Source organism: Triplophysa dalaica, chromosome 7 (assembly GCF_015846415.1).
Source record: "Triplophysa dalaica isolate WHDGS20190420 chromosome 7, ASM1584641v1, whole genome shotgun sequence".
NCBI classification, from domain to species: Eukaryota; Metazoa; Chordata; class Actinopteri; order Cypriniformes; family Nemacheilidae; genus Triplophysa; species Triplophysa dalaica.
This window is the reverse complement of record NC_079548.1, coordinates 6,393,997-6,409,213: the sequence shown is the minus strand read 5'-3', so window position 1 is coordinate 6,409,213 and position 15,217 is coordinate 6,393,997. Positions and strand designations below refer to the sequence as shown.

The window sequence follows — 15,217 nt, the reverse complement described above, 5'->3', positions numbered from 1 at the left end:
TTATCTAACTAGTCAATGTCCATCTGGGATCATTAGTGTTGTGTTAGACTAACACGGATCAGACTGTGGAGATATGGGAATAAACCTCAGATTGTTTCTCTGAGCTAACTGCATTCCGTCTGTGAGATGAGACTATAAATCTTCAGATTGGGGAAATTGGCAGATAAATTCTGCTAACAATAGCCGGGCAGGGAAAATAAACTTTACACATTCACAGACCAAAGCTCTTTACCAACTCTCTTTTCTGTCTTAGATGACACTGTCCACTGGAAGGGGAGTTGAAGGTTTCATTCCTCCTTCAAGAGTCTGGTCTTCATGGTCATCAGTTATGTTCTCATCTCATTTCATCTCAAGAGGACTAAACGCAGAGGGGCTTGACGCTGTAGGTCGATAGCGTGTCCCTGCCGATTGGCACGCTGCCCAGATGCGCATCATTTTAAACCAGCGCGATTAAACAGACGATTCCCTCGGGTCAATCAGCCCATTCGTCCAGCCTTTATTATACCGACCCTTGATCTTTACAGACGTGGAGATGGAGCCCTTCCAGGCCTCGTGTGGCCCTCGGGAAGGGTCAGGAATACGGAAGATCTCTACGGGAGGAAAAGATGAATGTTGGGAGATGAATTAAGGTACCCTCGGGAAGCCAATGACCACGCTGAGTCAGAGTTTAACTTGCTCGCAACTATAGCTGAAGAAAGCATCGGGTCGGCAAACAAATGACCGCGGTGTAGTGTCAAGAATGTTCATGTCTTTTTAATCCCTTTTAATGCATTTAAGGGATAGTTCAAGCAAAATACTAACTATTTCATCATTTATCCAGCCTCATGTCATTCAAAACCTGGATATGACTCTGTCTTCTGGAATACAAAAGAAGATATTTTGAGAAATGTCTCTGTTGGTTTTGCATTTATACAATGGAAGTCAATGGGGGTCAATGTTGTTTGGTTACCAACATTCATCCAAATATCTTCTTTTGTGTTCTTCAGACTAGTTATAGAGGTTTGAAGGACATGATAGTGAATAAATAATTGAAAATTTGTTTTCCTTTGAAGCACGTCCTTCATAATCTTTAGTTTATACTTTATTTTAATAAAGTGTTCAATTAAAGTAATGATGCAAGTGTTAAAGTAAAAAAGAATAAATTAAAGTTGACAATCCTCTGCATTATTGGTTCATTACAGTGAAAAATGAATTAGATTTTAGACTGATGTACAGTTTTCATTTGGATTTCACAACCACACCATTTTCACACACTTGTAAAGCACAGAGAGAATGAAGATGGCTTCGTTCTGCCGGACATCATTTCCACGTTTCAAATCTCAAGTCATACAACTTCCTCAGAACTGCAGAACTCACTCAATGGCTTCAAAGGAGATACTGTAAAAGCACCTCTACAGATCACAAAAATCTCCTGGGATATCGCTTCAAGAAGTTTGATCTGCTTATATTTCGTATATTTGTTTGGTTTAATGCAATGAAACTAAATCTGATGATCATTTGCAAAATGAACAAACAGAGTCTCTTTCGACTGGCCATCAGGCCATATCATCATTTATTAAACCGTGAAATAGCTGTGGAACTACAGATGTTGATCACCTTTTGCACCATTCATCGGAAATCAGAACTATTACATTTGCGGAGTGACAAAATTGATTTAACATGGCTTTCTCAAACCCCTGGATTTATAAAATCTTGGAAGACGTTTGTGTGTAGCTGTTATAAAATTCTACAGTTAAATAGGGTCCAGATTAAAAATAGTAGAGCGCCCTGGCAAAAGAAATAAACATTGTGAATTAAAACCCCTCTGGTTTAAAGCTGCCATAAAACATGCTATATCCGATTGTTAATGTAGTAGGTATAAGGTCATTAAAAATGCTTTAACAATCAATAGATTATATATAATGAACATTTCAATATTATTTTAACTTTTATTTTCATTATAATGAAAGTCTCCACAGTAATCCCTTCTATATTCCCCCGGCCCATCCCTGTAGTCTTATTGTTTTATTGCACTGAGATTACCACCTGTAGTACACCTTCGATTTTTTGCTTGATTCCATTGAGCAGTTTTTGTCCTGTTAGGGACACTGTATAACATCCTAAAAGGGCTTCACACCTCTGACTCCAGACTAGACACCCTCCCCCAGGGCCTCGGGGCGTAGGGACTGTGTACATTCCGTGCAACTAGAACCTGCCTGCGGTCCCTACGCACAGAAGACACTGGCACGGTGTGCAGCAACTGCTCATTTGAGCGCCCGGGCCCCTCGTAGCCCCCCATAGCTGTGCTCTGGTACGCCGTGTGTCTGGTGCCTAACCTGGGCACCAGGGCGGCGTTATCTGGGCAATGGTTTACGCAGGGAAACAAGTGGCACATGTCTTTGGAGTGGTCGTGGAAATGGGTGGGTCCTGCGGTAAAGGCCCCAGGTACATCGGCAGGTCAGTGTACGAGTTCAGGTACGTCGAATAGTGTCCGTGAACTAGTGTGGAGGAGGAACGACGCAAGGCTGCCGTGTTCTGTAGAATTGCCTCCCGGTATGATGGAAGACGGATGGACGTTGAGTACTTGATCTTCTGTGGTTTATACGGGTAGGAGCCCATATGGGCGGGGTCCAGATAGGCTGGCTCCACCGCCATGTTGTAACGAAGATTGTTGCCGGCGCTCCCGTACATCTTCGAAGGCTTGGGATTTGTCACTAAAACTCGCGGGAAAAGGTCAGGCATGTTGCTAGAAGACGCAGAGGTGGTGGGCTTCTCGTCCACCTGCCGGATGCGGTCGCCACCCCACGTGGCCCTGAGAAAAGAGGCGCGGCGGTTGATTTTATCCTTCCCCAGAAGCGGAATGTCTTCCATGTCTGGTTCTAGATACAGCTTTGTGCAGGAGTTGCAGCTTGACGTCGTTCTCTGGTAGTGGCTTCTCATGCAGGGTGTGGTGTGGGAATGGTTTTCCACGAGATGGTTGCATTTAAGATCGGCCAGACAGGATTGGGGAACGTCATAGTCGTCCCTCCGTCGAGTCTCTGGAGACGCCGCCACATAGCTGTGGGACCTCTTTTGTCGACTGAGACCTGCCTTGTATTGTTTATGGCTTCCCGAAGTTCCTGCTGCTCCACGAAGATGTCCGGTACCTGAAAATCACGGTACGGGATGTAGCGAGAGGTAGGGTGGTGACAGGACGGATCCACGTACATGTGGGGTTTCGGGGCCGTCAGAGGTGGCGGGTCTCTCATGGCGATGTGGGGAGTGCTGAGGCTAGATATGGGTAGTGCTCGTTCGTAAATGTGATGTTGGCTGGTTCGTGTGGGAAGGGTGTAGCGCAGTGAGGTAGGCCGTATCCCCACGTGAGGGTTCTCCAGCAGGTGCTGAGCAGTGCTGTCCACGTTCTGAGGGTAAGAGGAAGGGTTGTCTGTTACGCTGGATATGCAGGGGAGGCGATTGTGGCTGAAGTCAGTTCCTATGAGGCATGTGGGAAGACTTGGTCTGGCGGACTCTGGGTCTCTGCGACTCCAGTTCTCGATGGTCTTGGTGGCGTTGTCTAAAGAGTTTTCCACTCTCGTGGAAGAGACGATGTCTTTGGCCGTCTGGAGCATCTTCAGCATGTTGGCCTGAGTGTAGCTGGAGGTGACATCTGGGTTCTGCAGGTTCCCATTACGGTCTGTGTCCTCCACACCGTTATAACAACTGTAGATCCCCTGCAAAAAAGGAGAATCAATTTTGTATTAAACTGGTAAATAAGTTCAGAGTTCCTTTTCTAGATATTATTTCTAAAGGCTCTTCTTCCATTCATAGATTTGTCTGACAGTTCTGTGCATTCTTTCCTTTTTATATTGTTCATTGCTTGTGATTTTTCATGTTCCTGAAGAGTAAGTTACACAACTTTATATACTTTAGTGCATGTTTTTGCAGGTTGCTTTGGTATATACAGGGTAAGGGTTAGGTTTTGACATAATAAACCTCATTTATCAAATGATCATATGCAAGAAAACTGTGAGTATGCTTGCTTCCATGCAAAACTTGGCATTTATCAGTATGGACGTGACCAGTTGCTACGATCAAATCTCACGACAAGTCTCAGCTCACGTATGCAAGTTTTGAGATAAGGTGAAAGTCTGTCTACGCGTTACCCTTTTTGATAACTGAAAAGGAATAATGACAAATAGATTTTTTTTCGTTTTTTTAACACATGTAAATAGATTCCAAAGCGATTTCTTATTTCTATTACATTAATAAAGTATTTTCTTTTCTAGCCTAATTATATGAACATTTAATTGTTTGAAATTATAAGGTTAACAGGTGCTTTAAAGTAAAAAATGGGCAAATTCTTAGATAACTTACGACAATTTTAATACACAATTAAAAGTAAATCATTAAAAACTACAATGATCAATGTGATTACAAGAAATTAGTTATCTTTTTGCAAGGTGATAGCTTCTTTGTTTGACAAATATGCATTCTAATGAAAACAAACAACACGCATGCTTTAATGTTTTTTTTTATTTGTGTATTGTTTATTTGTGCTTGGGTGTGTGTGAAAGACGCGCATTGGGTGACAGCAAGAGGTTGCCTGGCTTTGTGTGGCAGGCTGCAGGCTGTTAGGGGGCTGAAGACCGCTGGTTCTTGAGTCCAACAGATCTGAAGGAGAAAAAAATAAATGAGGAAACATAAAACTGTGCGTGCTTGATTTAAGATGCCTGAAATGTACGTTTAGCAGCATTTGATTTTAAACATACAGTTGAAAGAAAAAGTATGTGAACCCTTTGGGCTTACTTGGATTTCTTCATAAATTGGTCATAAAATGTGTTCTGATCTTCATCTAAGTCACAACAATAGAGAAACACAGTCTGCTTAAACTAATACCGCACAAACATTATACATTTTCATGTTTTTATTGAACACAACATGTAAACATTCATAGTGCAGGGTGGAAAAAGTATGTGAACCTTTGGGTTTAATAACTGGTTGACCCTCCTTTGGTAGCAATAACCTCAACCAAACGTTTCCTATAGCTGCAGATCAGACCTGCACAACGGTCAGGAGAAATTTTGGACCATTCCTCCTTACCAAAGTGTTTCAGTTCAGCAATATTCTTGGGATGTCTGGTGTGAATCGCTCTCTTGAGGTCATGCCACAGCATCTCAATCGGGTTGAGGTCAGGACTCTGACTGGGCCACTCCAGAAGGCGTTTTTTCTTCGGTTGAAGCCATTCTGTTGTTGATTTACTTCTATGCTTTGGGTCGTTGTCCTGTTGCATCGTCCATCCTCTGTTAAGCTTCAGTTGGCGGACAGATGGTCTTAAGTTTTCCTGCAAAATGTCTTGATAAACTTTGGAATTCATTTTTCCATCGATGACAGTAATCCGTCCAGGGCCTGAGGCAGCAAAGCAGCCCCAAACCATGATGCCCCTCCACCATATTTCACAGTTGGGATGAGGTTTTGATGTTGGTGTGCTGTGCCTTTTGTTCTCCACACATAGCGTTGTGTGTTCTTTCCAAACAACTCAATTTTGGTTTCATCTGTCCACAGAATGTTTTGCCAGTAGTGCTGTGGAACATCCAGGTGCTCTTTTGCAAACTTCAAACGTGCTGCAAAGTTTTTTTTGGACAGCAGTGGCTTCCTCCGTGGTGTCCTCCCATGAAGTCCATTCTTGTTTAATGTTTTCCTTATTGTAGATTTGTCAACAAAAATGTTAGCATGTGCCAGAGATTTCTGTAAGTGTTTAGCTGACACTCTAGGATTCTTCTTCACCTCATTGAGCATTCTGCGCTGTGCTCTTGCAGTCATCTTTACAGGACCAGGGAGTGTAGCAACAGTGCTGAACTTTCTCCATTTGTAGACAATCTGTCTTACCGTGGACACATGGACATCAAGGCTTTTAGATATATTTTTGTAGCCCTTTCCAGCTTTATGTAAGTCAACAATTCTTGATCGTAGGTCTTCTGAGAGATCTTTTGTGCGAGGCATGGTTCACATCAGACAACGCTTCTTCAGAACAGCAAACTCAAAACTGGTGTGTGTTTTTTATTGGACAGGCCAGCTTTAATCAACGCATCCAATCTCATCACATTGATTGGACCCCAGGTTGGCTGACTCCTGGCTCCAATTAGCTCTTGGAGAAGTCATTAGCCTAGGGTTTCACATACTTTTTCCACCCTGCACTATGAATGTTTACATGTTGTGTTCAATAAAAACATGAAAACGTATAATGTTTGTGCGGTATTAGTTTAAGCAGACTGTGTTTCTCTATTGTTGTGACTTAGATGAAGGTCAGAACACATTTTATGACCAATTTATGAGGAAATCCAAGTAAGCCCAAAGGGTTCACATACTTTTTCTTTCAACTGTATATCCTCTTAGAAATATGCATCTTTCTTTTCCAACACAACGTTTTTTTCTTTGTTTAGATGTAAACATTATTCTAAAATTGCACCGCAAAAATTAACAGTCATTTATATCTACATTCGTTTTTAACACATTAATAGGCTAACTCAAACTAAATTTTTCAAGTCAGATTTTAATTTTGTAAAAGTATAACAGTGTAAAACTAAAAGTGAAACAATAATAATTTGCGGTAAAATTTTGAAAACATACATAACCAATAGAAAATACAAACCTGATGAGATGCAGTTCGTTTCACTAGGCCAACGTTGTTGACCGCAGTAGTGATGTCTCTCCAAACTGTTTTTTTTAGTTCCTTAGATTCCACTTTTCAAGGTTAAAGATTCAATTTCTCAGTCGGAAAAGTTCTTCTTTTTGGCCAGATAACGTTTCTCCATGTCGCAAAATCTAGTGGCGAGGCGTCTACACCCTGAATTTATAGGGGCGTGATATGTAAATTATAATTGATTTCAGCGTTGTATTTATCAAGGTACCATTACTCGTACGAATTCGTATATTGGACGCATATGAATGAATCAGTGTTATCGTAAACAGATTTTTACAATGTGAGCTGATTTTTTCGCTAGGATGTACGCTGGTTTCTACGTTCGTTTGATAAATGCGGGCCAATCTGCTTTAAAATTCATTTGAAAAAAATGCTAAATATGAATAGTATAAAATGTACCCTGCTGATGGCCAATAAGAAATCCAAGCGTTCAGATCTGCGGACAGAATGTCTCAGTTTCCAGTACAGCAGATGTTCCCAAGCAAAGACCAGCAGACTGAGACCCATGGCCACCAGAAGCATGTAAAACACTCCGGCCATGTTGTCGATGTCGAGTTTAGAACTCATCACCTCTTTTTTCTCATTACGACAGATGCCAGTCAACCACACGGTCTGGAGCTTCTGAGTTTCACCTGTGATACATGATATTTTTAGTTAATGAGTTCTTGTGATGATTTTAGAAAGTTTAGAAGTGATGTTACCATCAGCAAGGAACTGGAGAAGAGCAAGATCAATGGGTCGCTTCCACCGAGATTCTTTCTGAAGAGCGATACCGTAACCTGTAGTTGCAAACACCTTCCCGCTACCGATAGTCACAAGTTTACATCCTTCATCTTTACCAGCCATGTAGTTCAGCACAGCTGCGTCGTATATGAAGGCATCCAACTTCCTGTTAGCAAATAAAAACACTGTCAACACGATTATGATACTTTCGGATTCACGAATTTGGCAGACACTATAGTATAAGTGTCATATTTTCAATTGATTTAATTTCCTTTTTCATAGTTCTTGTTGTGTGCTTTGTCTTAAATTAGAAATAATCGCTTATCTCTTTTTCAACAAAACATTTTAGTCCTCTCCAACTCAAACGTTTCTGTTGACTTTCAGACTGCCACAAGCAATACATTTATGAAATTCCAACTGAACCAATTGAAAAATATAGACCAAGATACAGTAGGACATGTACGTCTGTAAGATGTCTGGTAAAGACCCTGGAGATCTGGAAAACATCTGCTTTGTAAAAACATCTGATAAACCTCTTGGTGCAGTTTAACATACATTTTAAATAATAAACATCTTAGACGTCTTACAGATGTCTATCTGACATCTGAGAAAAGACATCTCGGAGACGATTTAAAAATGAGCAATCAATAAAAAGAATACGTCTTGCACAAGTAAATGCAGACATCAAATAGACGTCTTCTGGATGTGAAGTGAAAGTGACCTATTAGTCAGATATGGTGAACCATTCCCGAAATTTGACCTCTGCTTTTAACCCTTCCAGTGAGTAGTGAACACATATACACCCGGAGCAGTGGGCAGCTATCACTACAGCCCCCGGGGAGCAAGTAGGGGGGAGGTGCCTTGCTCAAGGGCACCTCAGTCGTTAGCGGCCGGCCCTGAGGATCGAACCCGGCAACCTTCTGGTCACGAGTCCGACTCTCTAACCATTAAGACACGACTGCCCAATGTGTGCTATCAGTGAAGTCACTAGAAATTTTTCGTTGAACTCTCATTTTATTTTATATTGAAGTATATGGACAGAAATTAGAACAGGCAAAGTTTAGTTTTTAACAAAGAAACCGCAGATAAATAAGTATCTATAAATTGATAAATATCTGATGTGTCCAGATACATAGAGAAATCTAGTAACAAGTTAAAGGAGTGAAATCAATACTTAATAGTGAACGTACCCTGATTTGAGGCTGTTGAGGGCGTCTTCTACACCTTTCTGGTTGTACTTCACCATGTGAGCATGCATCTCTGGATAGTTGCTCCGGATGTTTCGTTCTGTGCTGCCGTTGGGCACCGTACCGAATCGGAATGGAGGATACTGGTCTTGTGGCTTCTGGAACTGAAATATTGTATTTTAGAGAGTTGGTATGTTTAACACACACTGGACCCTATTAACCATCAAAATGGTTTGCTGGATGAATTACAGGCTAAGGATTGGAAAATTGTAATAGATTTTAGTAACTATAGATATAGCAGTAATGGCTTTGGATGGGAAGGCAATGCTGGAAAACGTGATTGATTTTCTCTAATCTGGATTATTGTATGTAAATTTATTCAAAGTTCAGCCTTCGTGTTCGACTTCTCACGATCCTGTCACAATCGTCGCATTAAGCGAAGTCTAAATCCACGCAACAGTGATAATATGTGCAGGATTAATCCTGGAAAAAATGACCACAGCGATAAAACCCATTGTGTCATCGGCTAACCTCAAAGTGCTTCTCAGTCAGTTAATTCCCTGCTCGTATTGTTCAGGCTAGGAACTTATCTCCGCTGCCTGGCTGAATCCGTGGAATTTCAATATTACTTTTCCCCTTCTAAGATTTGTACTCATTTGCTTCTACGTGACTCCAGCCATATTCATTAATGCAACATCAAATAAATGTAATACAGCCAGTAAAGGCAGCACTTCAGAACTGGAGAAGTGAAACATTATGCTGTAATGTAGGTAACCTTTAGTGAGTGAGGAGGGTCTCTGAGGAGCAGGACATGATTGTATTCCAGCTGAACGCATGGGACCTACACTAGTGTCAGCGGATGCGTCATTCACAATGTTTTTGCTGTCATCTAAGGGAAGAGGACTGCATCAATGTTGTCTTTCATCTGTCCTATAGTCCTCACAAAAATGCTGCTTCTAACTAAGAAAAAGTAGAATGACACACAGATTCCTATAGTTTTGACATTACAGCATTGTGCATTGAGCATTTGCATGAAACGTCCATTTTAATTTCAAGATTTACCATGCAAATATGTTTTTAGCCAAATAAAGTTTCCTTTAATTATTGCAACTGAAATGTAATTTACATTTAAAAATAAAGCTAATGGGGTTCTCATTTAGCATAGAGATGATAGAATTTCAGTTTTCACAACACAGTTATTGTGGTCAAAAGAAGGATAATATCATAATGTATTATATTGTGTTCTCTCCTGTTTTGGTTAAAGTTCACACTCAAAATACAATTGTATGGAGGTGAACAGAGAGAGTTTGCAACCATTTAACTGGTGATGAATTATTTACAATATTCAAAGCAGATTTAGATAGAATTAAAGTAGTAGTTCCCCAAAAAATGAAAAGTTGGTAAAGCTTTCCTTGAAGCATGCATCTATAATGCATTATAAAAGTAGTTTTAAAGCATTGTTATGCACATTTTAATGCATTGTTATGTCTAATTAATAATTTTTATTACAGTAAATGCATTATGCAATTCATTGTTACGCTACACATTTTAAATTGGTTATAATTCTTTACAACTACATACAATGCATTACCACACACATTATGAAGAATAATAATGCATTTTACCCTTTAATAACTCTTAATTATAATATTATGCATTATACATACGTGCTTCAAGGAAAGTGATACCGAAAGTCTTTCGTTATTATTCACTCTCGTCATTTCAAACACGCATGACTTTCTTTCTTCTTCAGAACACAAAAGTATATATTTTGAAGAATGTTGTTAAATGAAATCCGCTGGTCCCATTGCCTTGCATTGCTTAATGTTCATACAATAGGAGTCAACTGGGACCAATAGTTTTTAGCTACCAACATTCTTCAAAATATCTTTTGTGTTTTGCAGAAGAAAGAAAGCCACGCATGTTTAACATGTCAAGATTGTCAGTAAATGATGACAGGGGGAACTGTCACATGATATTGATACTTATGGTTTTTAATATTACAGGTATTGTCATAATATATATTGTGACACTCCTTATTTAAAACAGTTAAAGGCGGTGTGTCCCATTTCCAAATTCATATTTCTCAAAATATCTTCTTTGGTGTTCCACTAGTTTTGAATGACATGAAGGTAAATAAATGATGACAGTTTTCTATTTTTGGGGGACCATCTCTTTAAACAGCTACATTACTCTATTATTTTGTCAACATGTTTTATTAATGTTTTTAAAAGTCTATAAAAGTCTCATTATGATCAGTGATCAGGTTTGCTGGATCTTGGCAAGGAAGCTTGATTTACTTTCTCTTCCACTTTTAACATTTAGTAGCTCTAATCACCTCTCTCTCTCTCTCTCTCTCTCTCTCTCTCTCTCTCTCTTTTTCTCTCTTTCTCTTTCTCTCTCTCTCTTTCTCTCTCTCTCTCTCTCTCTCTCTCTCTCTCTCTCTCTTTCTCTCTCTCTCTCTCTCTCTCTCTTCTCTCTCTCTCTCTCTCTCTCTCTCTCTCTCTCTCTCTCTTTCTTTCTCTCTCTCCGTGCAACAATACATCATCATAATCAGTGGCCACTGAGCAGAAGCTTTAATTAAAAATCGTGCCACTGAAATGTCCATTTGGATGAGACGGATGCTGGCAGGTTTAGTATTCTTACTTTTTTGTCACTCAGCCCGGACACAGTGTCGATGTATTGCTCCTGGATCATAAAGGCTGCCAGGTTAGCGGTGTAGCTGGCCAGGAAGATCACGGCGAAGAAGGCCCACACCAGCACCATGATCTTACTGGTAGTGCCCTTGGGGTTTTCAATGGGCACTGAGTTGTTAAAGACGATTCCCCACAGCAGCCAGACTGACTTTCCGATGGTGAATGTTGGTCCACCTGGATCTTAACAGACGAAAATGATGCATCTTCAGATGTCTTGCTTATCACACATGGTTATAGAGATAATGTTGGGCAGATTAAGGAAGAGCAATATTCTCCTTATGAATTTTGAAGAACCATCTGAAACCAAGCTTACTTTAATCCCATATACCTATGAAAAATCTGTGATGTGTCGTAGTGTAACGGAGAGGAGGAAAACTAACCTTTGGCACTAACCAGACTGCTGTTGTAGCCCACAGGGCTGAAGTATTCGAACACAAACACAGTGATTGCAACAACAGTAAGACACATGACAAACATCATCACCCACACGGCCGGGCTGTATGGCTCTGAAACAGACAAAAACAAGCCAAATTATTTACAGTATTTACAGTAACTCGCATGGAATTAAAAAAAGGTGAAACACTGATTAAAAAAAGATAGTAAGCAATTTAAGAATGAGTTGCAAATATTTACAGTAAAGTACATCATTGAATTTTACAAATGAATGCTGGTTGCAGAGCTGCTGTCCAGAGTATTTGTAGAATATAAAATCATGGAAAAAATAGACGAAACACATGGGATGGTTAATAGATGTCTTCAGTTTACATATACACATGATGCTTTTATCCAAACTTACAGCACATTTTGTGTATTCATGATCTTTGTGTTACAAGTGCAAAAAAAAAAAGAGCAAGGACCAATAAAATGAAAATAAATTACGAATAAATTGTAATTCAATAAAAATATAGATTTACTGTAGCTTTTTTCTAGGTACCTACAGTGATCCCAAACGTGTTGAGACATCTAAACCACACTTAAAAATGCATGAATGTCATTGCATTTAATATTCATTTATAAAACAAAGTGGCATTTATCGAACACGTTCAGCAAAACATTTAACAGAAGATGTTTGGTTTTCAAACCTAAAATCTAAAAAAAAACTAAACTTAAAAAAAAGAAAAAATACATTTTGAGAATGTCCAGCGTCATCTGTTTGCATCTCCTTGTTACTCTACACGTACAGGTAAAGTTTATTAATTGATTTACTTAACACTGAATTAGTTTTATGTTTGGATTTGATACAGGGTTGCCAGATCTGCGTAACAAAACCATCCCGATGGCCAATTAAAACTACCTCAATGACACCAGCACATAATAGTATAACACAATTATCAAAATATGTCATAAAAAAAAACACATACCCTACATTCACTATTATGCATAACACGCAATTTATTCTATAAAATCACAGGATACTTATAATCGTACACAAAGTCTATTTTCATAAATAAAAATGTACCTTAAGTTTGACAGCTGATGAACAAAATCAGCGTGATCGCAGACTATCTACCATCTATCATCCAGCAGTTTTATCATTAGTAGAATAAAAAAATATTGGTAGAATGTGAAATATTTCAATACAAAGATTTCAATCTAATAAATGATGCAATACCTCAAACCGGTGCAACAGTTTAAAAATAAACAAATTCCATGGGAAAGCAGCAGACTTGGATCCCAGTTCCCAGAAAACACACAGACTGATAAAATGTAAACCCTGATGCGTTGAATAAAGTCCCATTGAATAAAATCATCTGCCAAATGCCGACTTCAAGTCTAGATGTAATTATGTTAAAGTAGTTTTGTTGAAAGTTCGTCTCACCCAGGAAAGCGGATGGAGAAACTGTTCCATTGCTTCTGGCCACCATCACACTGATTCCAGTCTCCACAAACGGCACAGAGAAGTCGATGATCTCAGAGCGCTCCTCATTTATGGTGAGAGAGCCGATGGCCATGTCTGCTCTTCTATAAAACACCTGAGAAAGAGGAGCGACACGAGATATAAAGTGACTTAATCACACCAACTGTAAAGCATGTGTTTGGAGGAGCTACATAAGAGATATATAGATTACTCAACCTCTGTTACTGTCAATTGTATTTTTTTTTTAAACATAAATTTGCCTTAAATTTGCTTTGCTTGAAAGCATCTACATTTTTCTTTCTTTCTCTCTCTCTCTCTCTCTCTCTCTCTTCCACACCATTCATAATGCCCCAGTGAACAAAAGCACTTTTCTGCATCGCGAAGAAAATGACAAAGCAGCGGCTAGGCGTCACAGGCCGAGACTCTTTAGAACCCGCTGTGCATCAGACGTCAACATGCTTAATGGAGAAGTTTATTTACAAGGTTGTTTCAGTCATTACAATGGCAGTCACGTACCCTGGAACGTGCAACCTTTTAGGACGCATTTGGGAGTCTTAAATCTGTGCTGTATTTCATGTTGACATTACATCACTGTTGCTAAATACAAAGTTGCTTTATACAAATAATGAGTTTTAAGTCAACATGAGAATTAGTTCGTAAGTAGTTTTACTTCCACAATGTGATTTTTTTTAGTCGTGAAACATGCGACAATAAAGGGAGGGTAAGACTTGATTTGATCTAATGGAAACGGATTGGGCTTCAAAATGAAAGGAATCAGCTCTTGGAGGTTATTTCAGGAGCAGGAGCAAATCATATAAAAACAAGAAACGTGTTTGTCATTTCAAAGGTTTCTCACCTCTCCGATCATGCCGTTCCAAACCCCACGTACGAGTTTTCCATGTTTACCGTTGGTGACCAGGTAGAGGTCGTAGGAGAACTTGATGTTGCGTGAGAGTTTCTTCAGAATGTCAATGCAGAAGCCTTTGCAGCAGAGTTTGGTGTAGGGCTCGGTGTGTCCAACAATCCTGAGAGAACATCAAGATTAGAATGACAGAATTATGGCCAAGTACACATACATGCACGCACAAACACGCATTTATTTTTCTAAAATGTAGTTTAGGTACACACACATATATTATATATGACATGGCATATGATACGATGTGATGTAATCCTTGGGATGTGATGTGATCTATGAGATAAAATGTGATCTTAGATGTGATCTGATCTATGAGATGTGATCTTTGAGATAAGATGTGATCTTAGATGTGATGGGATCTATGAGATGTGATTTGATCTATGAGATGTGATCTATGAGATTTGATGTGTGAGATGTGATCTATGAGATAGGATTTGATCTATGAGATGGGATGGGATGTATGAGATGGGATCTTTGAGATGGGATTTGATCTATGAGATGTGATGGGATGTATGAGATGGGATCTTTGAGACGGGATTTGATCTATGAGATGTGATCTATGAGTTGTGTTGTGATGTGATCTATGAGATTGGATTTGATCTATGAGATGTGATCTATGAGAGGTTATGTGATCTATGATAGGTGGTGTGATCTATGGGATTTGATGTGATCTATGAGATGGGATTTGATCAATGAGATGTGATCTATGGGATGTGATTTGATCTATGTGATTTGATCTATGTGATGTGATCTATTAAATCTGATTTGATCTATGATGTGTGATGTATTCGATGTGATCTGACCTATGAGACAGGATTTGATATGAGATGAGATGTATTGTGATCTATGAGATGTGATCTATGAGATGTTATGTGATGAGATGAGGTTCTTCAGAAAATAAAAAAGATGATTCATTTAAGAACCTTTGAAGTATAATTTGTAGCCTTAATTTTTAGGAGTTGAAATTTTCCAGAATGTTCAGAATGTAGGCAATTGAGGAAATTTCAAATAGGTCAACCACTAGACAATCATCTCATTTCCCTCAACCATTAGTTACTTAAACTATTTTTAATTATGTTCTGTGCCAATCGATTTGCATCCCTCAGAAAATAAATAAACAAGGCCATTTTTGGGCAAGTCTGGAACATGGAAAGCATCTCTGTGACGGTTGTGCCT

The 15,217-nt window shown here is 39.3% G+C and overlaps 1 protein-coding gene across 1 annotated transcript in view; it reads right to left on the bottom strand.

The window, feature by feature from the left end:
- Positions 1–1,518: 1,518 nt before the first annotated feature.
- Positions 1,519–15,217, bottom strand: part of grin2ca (glutamate receptor, ionotropic, N-methyl D-aspartate 2Ca) — a 44,666-nt gene continuing 30,967 nt past the window's right edge. The window contains 10 exon segments of the mRNA XM_056753413.1: positions 1,519–2,409; positions 2,412–3,095; positions 3,098–3,689; positions 7,058–7,290; positions 7,360–7,547; positions 8,572–8,732; positions 11,215–11,444; positions 11,645–11,770; positions 13,084–13,237; positions 13,979–14,147. Coding sequence (XP_056609391.1) covers positions 2,111–2,409; positions 2,412–3,095; positions 3,098–3,689; positions 7,058–7,290; positions 7,360–7,547; positions 8,572–8,732; positions 11,215–11,444; positions 11,645–11,770; positions 13,084–13,237; positions 13,979–14,147 — 2,836 coding nt within the window. The 3' untranslated portion in view covers positions 1,519–2,110.